Source organism: Sapajus apella, unplaced genomic scaffold (genome assembly GCF_009761245.1).
Source record: "Sapajus apella isolate SASKATOON/1434 unplaced genomic scaffold, GSC_monkey_1.0 scaffold50, whole genome shotgun sequence".
Classification (NCBI taxonomy): domain Eukaryota; kingdom Metazoa; phylum Chordata; class Mammalia; order Primates; family Cebidae; genus Sapajus; species Sapajus apella.
Window position 1 is genome coordinate 11,159,809 of NW_022436990.1, and position 11,054 is coordinate 11,170,862.

Genomic DNA, 11,054 nt, shown 5'->3' on the forward strand with positions numbered 1-11,054 from the left:
TGCAATAAGGAAGAACATTAGAATATCCATGTTGCAGTTTGTTCATTAGAAATTCTTCTCTCTTAAAAGAGGAAAGAATTCAAGTCCATTATGATGGCTTCCCCGACAAATAAGCCTTGTGAAATACTTGTGAATACTTCATACATTGTTAAGCTGTTTGTATTTATGTAGAGCTATTGTGTATATCCTTTAATAGCAGAAACATTAGAAAACAGATGCTTTGCTATAGCTTAATTTACATAATACCACTGAGATACAGCTGTAAGCATGCTCAATCATTTTTTAATGTCTCATCAAAGTGTAAGGTCCTTTTTTCCTTTTACCTCAGCTACTTTTACTAAAGGAAAGCAAATACTATATGCCTGGCTACCATCAACCACCACAACCCTTTTGCATGTGATTCTTGTAGTATTCCAATCCATCACTGGTTCAGAAGGGCATTTCTTTTCTTAACTTTTTAAAAATTGATTCTCTTGAAATATCAACATTGCTCTGAATATTGGATTTTTGTGTCTAAATCTATTGAATTAAGGAGGATCCAATTTTAATTTCTTTTTGGCATTTTAAACCCAGATACAGGTAACAAGAAAGATTTTTAAGCTACTATATAATCCAATTTCTCCAGGTTATAATCAGGCTAAATGCCTGCTGGGTGGAACCTGTCAGAAGCATTAAAAGTTATGTATGATTTAAGAAAAACTGAGGAGGAAAAATTCGTTGTTAAATAATGAATAATAACAATTGAAATTAATTTAGATTCATAAGTGCTTTTCAGTTCTTTGTTAGATTCAAACAAGTTTTTGGTATATTTCTTGAAGCACGTGCACGAATACCACAATTTTTAAAAGTGAGATGGGTGTTCTTGTTTTCTCTTTGGGAAATAGTCATTTGACATGGAAAGAACAACGAACAGGGAGGCCTGTGTCCATGCTCCTTTCAGGGACCAACTAAATAGCTGTGGGTCCTTGAGGTGCAACTTAACTTCTCTATGCCTTGAATTGTTACTATTTGTATTTTTTTTTTTGAGACACAGTCTTGCTCTGTGCCCAGGTTGCAGTGTAGTGGGGCAATCTCAGCTCACTGCAACCTCCGCCTCTCAGGTTCAAGTGATTCTCCTGCCTCAGCCTCCTGAGTAGCTGGGATTATAGGCACCCGCCACCACACCTGGCTAATTTTTGTATTTTTAGTAGAGACAGGATTTCACCGTGTTCATCAGGCTGCTCTCGAACTCCTGACCTCATGATCCGCCCACTTTGCCCTCCCAAACTGCTGGAATTACAGGCATGAGCTACCATGCCTGGCCTATGCCTTGAATTCTTAATCTTGAAAAACAGGATTTATAATAATCTCTAATGTCTACCACTATAACAATAACATTCAGAGCTACCCTTTACAGTACCATGTGCTAAGGTTATGCTAAGTACTGTCATTGTAATCATGCTTCACTGCCATAATGACCAATGAGATGGGTATTATCATCCCTATATCATGGAAGGCAACGCTGAAGCTAAATTATTTGCTCAAGGTCACACAGTTAGTAAATGACAAAGTCAAAATTCAAACTACCTTAGTGACTGGTTTGTATAAGGAAGTCACTAAACAAGATGACAATTAAAGAGGCTAGAGATTTTTGTGCATGGAATTAAGTGGCCTAAAATAATAATGAGTCAATAAAGTTGAGCAACACAGCATAGAAATTAAGAGCACAGTTACAGGGCAGGCCTGATTTCAGCCATCCTTACCACTCAGTGCTGCAGTCAAGTCTCAGGCTTCATCCCCTTCTCCCAGATCCTGGACATGGAACTCCCCTTCCCCATATCACCCACATGATACCTCCTTGACTGTCAGCAGAACCTATGGCTCATTAACTCCTCCCCATTTTTCAATCCACCAGCTTCTTCTGGCTTATCTACCTTAACAATCAGAACCCCAATCATAAGCAAATTTGATGAAGAACCCTCTTACACCCTAGAATCTGTCACCCTGTGATAGTCCATGATGTCCAGAGTATTAAACCTCAACTCTAGAGTATCCACAGAAACTGCAGTTAAGAATAAGGGCTCTGGAAAGCAGACTTCTTAGGATCAGAGCCCAAATGCCCCACTAAATACATAGATATTCTTGTGTAAGTTATTTAACCTCTCTGAACCACATTTCCTCATGTGCAAAATGGGGGAAATGATGTTCGTATCTCACAAAGTTGTTATGAGCGATGAGTTTAATTCATGTAAATCACATAAAACAGCATTCTAGTTCAAAGCACATACAGATTTCTCAGAGAGCCTAGAGGAAGACACCAATGAGTATATATCTCTAGTCTCTGAGATGTAATTATGGCTGAGATGCAGAATGCTATCCAGTCTTATAAAGGTAATAAATTTTTCTCATTTTTCTAAGAAGACAATATAATTTCTAAGAAGACAACATAATCCTTAACCTTTACAAATAAATACTAAAAAGTTCCAGACTACAGTAGGATTGTCTCTTTTTTTTTTGTTTTTAGCAGAAAAAATAAACCACGGGAAAGGTATAATTTCTCTCTCTTTTATAAAATAAATATTTGTAAGACTAAAACAATTATATAATTTTCAGAATTATTTATTAGGGAATAAATCAATTCAGTGATTGACATTAGGATTTAACCTATATATTTGTTTCTAGGTCAAATGTGGTATAGACTGCTAGCTGCTCACCAAAATTCATGATCTCATCTTCCCTGGCACACAACTAACTTAAATTTCTTGGGCTCCTTAAGAATTGTGATATGTGGTCATGTGACTGAATTTTAGCTAGTAGAATGGGCATAGAAGTATGTGTACCACATCCAGGTCTGGCCCATAAAAATCTCCAAGGTAGGCATATGCCTCTGTATTCTCTTTCCTTGTGGCTGGCTAGAATGAAGATGGCTCCTAATGTAATTTTGGAAGTTACAATTGAAAATGACAGAGGCTCCAACAGTCTGATAGGCTGCATTGAAGAAGGCTACTCTGCTCACCTGTTCATCTACTATAATAGTACTGTTATATGAGCAAGGAAGAAACTTCCACTGTATTTGTATCATTATATATTTTGGGATCTACTTGTGACAGCAATTAGCCTTCCTTAAATAATGTAAATTTCAAATAATGCAGAATTTTAGACTCAAAATAATATAGCAACTTAGCAAATCTATATGAAGATAATGTAAATGCTCAATTAAAATACTCAAGGAATAAAGATATCTCAAAGAACAGTAGTTTTAAAAATTCTAATTTCTTCTTTTTTTTTTTTGAGACAAGGTGTCACTCTAACATTCAGCTGGAGTGTACTGGCATGATTGCAGTTCACTGCAGCCTAGACCTTCCAGGTTCAAGCAATCCTCTCACCTCAGCCTCCTAAGTAGCTGGGACTACAGTTGCATGCCACCATACTAGGCTAATTTTTTTATTTTTTTGTAGAGACAGGGATCTTACTACGTTGCTTACTCCTAGCCTCAAGCGATCCTCCTGCCTCAGCCTCACAAAGTGATAGGATTACAGGCATGAGCCACCACACCCAGCCCCAAATTCTTATTAGCAAATAAAGAGATTAGTCATAACACTGAGGTCAAATACATAAAAATCTGTAAATTCATAACATTCTAAAAAGTAATTATATAACATTATATCAACTTTGAGTGCTTAGACTGCCAAAAACTGTACTTAAGCCATTTATATACATTATCTTGTTTATTCTCATCTCAACCTGCTGAAGAAAATACTACTACAATTCCCAAATGATGACTGAGAAAACTAAGGCATAGAATCAATAACTCAGGCCATACAGTTACAAAGTGGCAGAGCTGTGATCTACAATTCAAACTCCTCAGCTCACACTCTTCACTACTATGTAAAAGTGCCTCTGCAAGTAGTTTCCTATCATTCAAAAAATTATAAGAAAATGTGGAAAGCAATTTAATTTGAAACCACAAAAGAATATTAAAAATATAGTCCTTTAAGTGGTAACAAAAATCTGTATTTAAGAGATTTTTTTAAAGAGTATTTCTCTTATCAGTATCTTTACCAGTTTCTTCCTTGGCAAACACTATTAAATCACAACTCTCATAGAGAAGAAGGGCAGAGATTTGTGACTGAAACCCAACCTCTTATTTCTAGTTTGTTGTCAACCTGAGCTAAAAATCAACTCCTGGTAGATTTATTAATGGCGGTATAACTCAAAATTCTTTTGACTTCTGCCTTTTTTGTTCTAACTCTTCTACCCTATACAATCGATTCCCAAAATTGTCAATTCTTCCTTCAAAATGTCAATTACATTCATTTCTCCTTCCGCTTTCACTGGCATTATTCCAAATCAGCCCCTCACTGCCTATCACCTATACCATGTTTTTCCAATCTTTTAAACTGTCTTACTGATAAAAGAAATATTTTACATCTTGACTACATGGAAGAAGGCTACTCTGCTCACCTGTTCATCTACTATAATAGTATTATTACATGAGCAAGAAACACACAATACAAACACACATATAATATGTGTGTTTCTACTTGAGACCAAATCTTTTTTTTTTTTTTTTAGACCAAATCTTTATGAAATAAGACTCTCTTCCTAAGGGCAATTTATTCTGACATGGTTTAAACATTTTGGTTACATCTCTTACTGTGCTGATTTCGTGATCTGTTGGTGGGTCACGACCTGCAGCGTAAATAACTTTGATCATTGCAAATGTTCACTTACTTCCTCCATGTTTCCTGGCTCCTATTCTTTTTATTCATCTCCACCAGATTAAATCTTTGTCAAATTCTATCCTAATGATGTCTACTTCCCACTCAGAATTCTTTACGAACTCCTCTTATAATCTTAAGAAGAAAGTACAAATTCCTTAGCCTACTGTTTAAGGCCCCACCAAATCTGGCAATACACCAATATACACTACCTCAACTATAGACAAACTGAACAATCCTGAACACAACTTGTGTATTCCTGATTCTCTGCAGACTGAATTCTGTCCCTCCCTAGTCCCTAGATATGCCTATGAAAATCCTACTCCACTCATTCACTCGGTATATATTTAGTGAGAAACTACATCTTCCAGGCACAGAGGGAGAGACAGGTGGTCCCTGTACTCACAGAGTATATAGTATAGTATAGTATAGTATAGTATAGTATAGTATAGCATAGTATAGTATGCAAATGTTAAAGTACTGACAAATGTAAAAACAGTTACAAAAGGAGTAATAGAGTATAACTGGATCATAAAATAAAAAGAGCTCATAAAAGGGTTAGGGTGGGCTGAGCGAGGTGGCTTATGCCAGCACTTTGGGAGGCCGAGGTGGGTGGATTGCTTGAGGTCAGGAGTTCGGGACCACCCTGGTCAACATGGTAAAACCAAGTCACTACTAAAATACAAAAATGAGCCTGGTGAAAGGCATCTATAATCCCAGCTACTAGGGAGGCTGAGGCAGGAGAATTGCTTGAACCCAGGAGGCAGAGGTTGCAACGAGCTGAGAGACTGCACCACTGCACTCCAGCCTAGGCAACTAAGTGAGACTCCATCTGAACTACTAATTGTAATTAGATACTTAAATAAAAAACTGGGGCGGTCAGGGCAACTCTCCCTGAGGCACCTTTTGTTTAATCTAAGTACCAAAGTACAAAAAGGAGTTAACAGGTGAAAATGAGGTTAAAATGTTCTCCAGTAGGGAAAGAGCATGGTAAGGGTTCCGAAGCAAGAACTGGTGTGTGGAAACTCTGAAGAAGTAGAAGACCAGTTCAGTTGTGGCACAGAGAAAGCAAGGCAGGGTAGCCTGTGAGCAGGGATAAGGGGAATAGCAGACATGGATGGCATTACATCCCAGATCAAAGTATCCTGCCTGCTATACGCTAGGTAACTATGCATTTAAGAATGTTTAAGGCATGTTTTCTTGCCATCCAAGAACCTGCATTCTTCTGTGAAGACTGACAGGTAAACCTGTAGTGGAATAAAAACCAAACTAAACATATGTGTAAGTAGATCAGAGACAGGAGTAATAACTTTTCCTGGAATACTGGGAGAAGCATTCTAGAGGAAATAATGTCTAAGCAGAGGTATTAAAAATGAATAAATTGGCTGTGGCTTATCAGGCAAAGGACCAGGATATGTAAAATTACAGGGACATGAAAAAAATAATCACGGCTTTTCCATAAAGTCATCCTTGATAGCCTGGAAGAAAAAGTGTTTTTATACTTCTCAGTATTGAGGGCATCAAAATAGATTAGGCTACAGGATGATAAAGTACTTGAAGAAAGAGGCTTCATTTTTCTATTTTTTCCTAAACCACTAATGGAAGTTTATTACAGCACTTTGCTTGTAGAAGACACTAAATATCGGTAAATATAGATGTGTGGAATAAATAATCACATTTGTTGAATTAAAAGTAACTAAGTGATCCCTATGTGCCACAGGAATAAGAGAATAAATGTACATTTACTTTTCAGTAGCTGGGAAAGAGATTGTCAAAGAAGGGACTATATAGTGAAATCCCTTTGACACCAGGAGTTCAAATAGTAGAATAGGGCTCCAAATTGAGGTGCCTGGGACTCTCATGTATAAGGAGGCAACAAAAATGAGTGAGAATGATATAACACATAAATTATTCATTGTTTAAAATGTGTAAGACCGAAAAGTTTTATTTTGTTAAAAAACAGTCTACCTACAAATAATGAGATAGTTAAGGATTTGGTATAGTTATTATCATTTTAGGCAGAGAACAGATAATTTAATAGCTCATTTCTTCTCCTATCTAAGGCCTTGAGTTTTAAGAAATCATTTAAATTAACTTCAAAATGTTCTTGCAGACATTATAAACTCTGTCCATACTGATGAATTCCAATGACATCATTGTTTCCATGGTAACTAATGCACTTCAAATGAGGGAAAAACAGAGGGCAAGACTAAAAACCAAGGGGAAGAAATGAAATAAAGTGGTATAAACAAAGCATAACATCTTTTTGGTATTTACGAAACACTTACTAATTTCAAAGCTTTACCATTACTTAGGCTTTGAGGCTCTTAAGGGCCATAGGGATCTCAAAGTTCATCAAATCTACTTCCCACTCATAGCCAAGACCTTTACAATGTAGCTGAATCAAGATCGCCCAATTGTTCACAGAGTTTATTGCTGGAAAGTTCTTACTCATTAACCTGCAAACATTACTGAATACCTAACTTGTTCTGCAGGTTTAAGAGATGATTAAGACCTTCTATCTCTTTTAAAAAATGTTGGTAGTTTAGAAGGCAAATAATTTAAATGTAGGGTGAAAACAAGAGAGGGCTATAATAAAGATACAGGGAGATGTCCAAAAGGCCAGAGGAAGGAAGTATAAATCCCAACTTGGAAGAATTTCACAGTTCCAGTGACTTTCATTTTCACTCCCACTAAGTCCCACAAACCCAAGACAACATCCTGGACCTGTCATGACCCAGAACTGCTCTAACTTGGCAAACTTACGGGCTAAGATCAACTTTCTCATCCCAAACAGCTCTTTCACCCTCTAACTGATCCCTGAAGTAGTCCTATGAGCCTTACACAGTCTATCAGCCTTCACTTGGAATACCTCCTCATACTCTCTTGCTAATATCCTCAACGTTTATCCTTCAGTGGCATCCGCCTAGCAACAGCCTAACCTGGACTTAGTGACCATCCCTCTTCCTCTCTGTTATGTTCCATAAGCATTATCTGTCCAACCCTCTGCCTTAGAATCTAGAAAAAAATCTGTCAGAACAGTATGAGATTAAGTATCCAGGTCTACATACAGGTATACAGGTTTACATAAGGACTGAAAGATAATATATTCTGAATTTGGCAACTATGGTCTTTAGACTCCTAACTAGCAAAGTCCATGTAGGACTTGCTCCATAGCCATAGTCACCTCAAATGACAGTGTCCGTTGAAATGGTCTTTTGATATACAAAATGATAATTTACAGGAGGTAAAATTTTAAAGAGATCTTGCTCTTGCTCTGTTTAAAATTTTTTCCTCAAGAAATTCATGTTTTTGGGTGAGCTAGACATATACCTCAGCTCTAGTCTTACAGAATGAGCAGTTAAACATTCACTTATGCGCAAATAGAATGGCTATTATCCTAACTTTGGAGTGATCTTAACAGACAATTGGCACTATTATCTAATTTCTATCAGAAAGAATGATTATAGGTTACTTGTTAATGTCATAATTTTTGATAGATAACTGTCTCTCTAACTTTTTGCTGACTGATTTATTTAAAATCCTATATAATAAGAAACCTAATTTAGTTATCTGGATAGGCATTACTTGTGTCTAGTTTGTCTAAGAAGGCATAATACAAAGTAACATTGCTCAAATTAGGTGCTTTAGAGAGAGTTTTCTGTGTGAGGTAGGCATTTGGTTATCATTGTTTTAAAAATTTTCCAACCTAAAATTTATAACAGAGAACACTGGCCCTAAGCTACTTGCTGATCACAATCATAAACCCCCTAGTGAAAAACCCTCAGATCACCTGGAAGGTAAATATACAGGCACCTTCCTTAGTAGCCTTCTTGATTTCCACAAGAACATGTCAATCCAGCCCAGAGTTCTGTGGCTTGCCAATGCTCACAGCACTGTGCTAACTGGCAAAGGTGAAGAAGTATCACTCTACTACACCATTTTATACTTTTTGAAAGCCCTCTGAGAGATAAACATTTATGAATGCTTCCCTTCAAGTCCATTCATTCAAATACATTATTGGTTCTTATCCTGTGTCCTGGTCACTATAGAATCTGATTAAAGTTACAATTCTTTCCATATCAAAACAAATACACTTAGGCATACAATATAGGGGTAGGAAAGGTGAGAGAGAAAAATCATGAGACTCCTGAAGCTAAGCCACAAACTGAAGTTCAAAAAGCTCTGATGTATATGCTCTAAAATCTGTCTTTGAATTAATAAGCAAGGCTGCTAGCTAGCTACACAGAAGCATCATGTTGGCACTGTACTGAAATGTTTGTTTTAAATTGTACTCTAGCACAATTCCACCTGCTTTTGTTGAGGCACAATAGAAGAACCCTCTATTTACTGTAAAGAAGGTGACGAGTGTGTTCATTACATGCACAGGTTCTTCTTTGTAAGAACCTAGGGAAGATATTTCTCTCTGTTCTCAGCTCTGTCTCTCTTGAGCATCCAGTTCTTTGTTGTTGTTGTTTTTAACTTTGTAGAAGTGCAGTTTTATAATGGTACTATATTTCTTCTTCTTTGGCTGCTAAAAAAGTCATGGTATACCCCTAGCATGTATTTAAGTTCCTTAATAGCACACAATTTGTTTACTGACTTCACTTCTGACCCCATCTAATTTTAATTATTTTGTCTATTTTTATTGTACTTTTAACTATTATTACACCAAATTGGGCAGAAAATCCTGAAGTGCCTCCTAGAAGGAGGTGAGCTGTAAGTAAGTTGAACTGGAGGAAGCAGAAGGAAAAAAGTAATCTTTTTTCATCTGTTTCCCCATAAGTGATCTATTCAAGTCTATCTATCTAAATAATTTCCTAAAACACTCTTGTAATTGTTTTTTGTCTGTGACAGCTGCAAGTATGAGAGAAGTAGTACTTCTACAGAAAACGCTTACCTAAAGGATGTTTTAGAATTCTTCTGGATTAATATAATGTGTAGACATGTTTGCACCTATAAGTGTGTTTTTAAAGTAACCATAAATATGAACTAGGAAATTCATAAAGCCTTCTGCACAGGACTAAATTACGACTTCAACTGTATTTTTCAATGACTTGCTTCTTCAGTTAGAAGAGTTTTATATTTTTCAGCAGTGAAGTTGTAAATGCTTACGGGCACATGGACTTTGCGAAACATCTCAGCACCCTTGTGTGCATCCATCAATGCAATATCCTGGGGCGTGGAGACAATCACAGCACCTAACCAAAAGATAAACAAAATGCTATTATCTTATAATTCTTATGGAGAGATTACTTCCAACATTATGTTGTTTACATGCGCAAATAGTCTACTACAGTAACTATTTAGGTCATTCATATAAATTTTATATAATGAATGAGAAAGACAAGAAAATATCTACTTTGTTTTGCCTACCTTTGAATCCTCACTTCTATAATCACAACTGGGCCGGGCACAGTGGCTCACACCTGTAATCCTAACACTTTGGGAGGCTGAGGTGGGTGAACCATTTGGGGCCAGGAGCTAGAGACCAACCTGGTTAACATGGTGAAACCCTGTCTCTACTAAAAATACAAAAATTAGCCAGGTGTGATGGTTCACGTCTGTAATGCCAGTTACTTGGGAGGCTGAGGCAGGAGAATTGCTTGAACCCAGGAGGCGGAGGTTGCAGTGAGCCAAGATTGCGCCACTGCATTCCAGCCAGGGTGGCAGAGCAAGACTCTGTCTCAAAACAAAATAAAATAAAATAAAATAAAATCACAACTGATTAATCAGTGATTCAGGATCTTAACTCTATCAGTGGGACTTTCTTCCCATTCAGACAATGTGCTAGTTACACAGATGCACAAGGTAGGTCTTACTTTGAAGTTAACAGTCCAATAGCCAGGCATGGTGGTATGTGCCTGTAATCCCATCTACTTGGGAGGCTGAGGCAGAGGGATCTCTTAAGCCCTGGAGTCCAAGACCAGCCTGGGCAATATAGTGAGACCTCATCTCAAAAAAAAAAAAAAAAAAAAGGAAGGAGAAGGAGAGAAAGAAGGTGAAAAAAAACAGGGAGGGATGGGAGGGATGGAAGGAAGGAAGGGAGGGAGGGAGGAAAAGGGGAAGAAGAGAGAAGGGGAGAGAGAGAGAAATAAAGGAAAGAAAGAAAAAGAAAGAAAGAAGGAAGGAAAGAAAGAAAAGAAAAAACAGAAAGAGGCCGGGCGCGGTGGCTCAAGCCTGTAATCCCAGCACTTTGGGAGGCCGAGGCGGGTGGATCACGAGGTCAAGAGATCGAGGCCATCCTGGTCAACATGGTGAAACCCCGTCTCTAATAAAACTACAAAAAAATTAGCTGGGCATGGTGGCGCGTGCCTGTAGTCCCAGCTACTCAGGAGGCTGAGGCAGGAGAAT

At 37.5% G+C, this 11,054-nt stretch overlaps 1 protein-coding gene across 5 annotated transcripts in view; it reads right to left on the bottom strand.

Annotated features, from left to right (window-relative positions):
- Positions 1-11,054, bottom strand: part of NUBPL (nucleotide binding protein like) — a 246,578-nt gene that overhangs the window by 22,965 nt on the left and 212,559 nt on the right. For all 5 annotated transcript variants that reach the window (XM_032242590.1, XM_032242592.1, XM_032242594.1 and 2 more), the window contains one exon: positions 9,816-9,901. In XM_032242590.1, the coding sequence (XP_032098481.1) occupies positions 9,816-9,901 (86 nt within the window). The remainder of the gene's footprint in view (positions 1-9,815; positions 9,902-11,054) is intronic.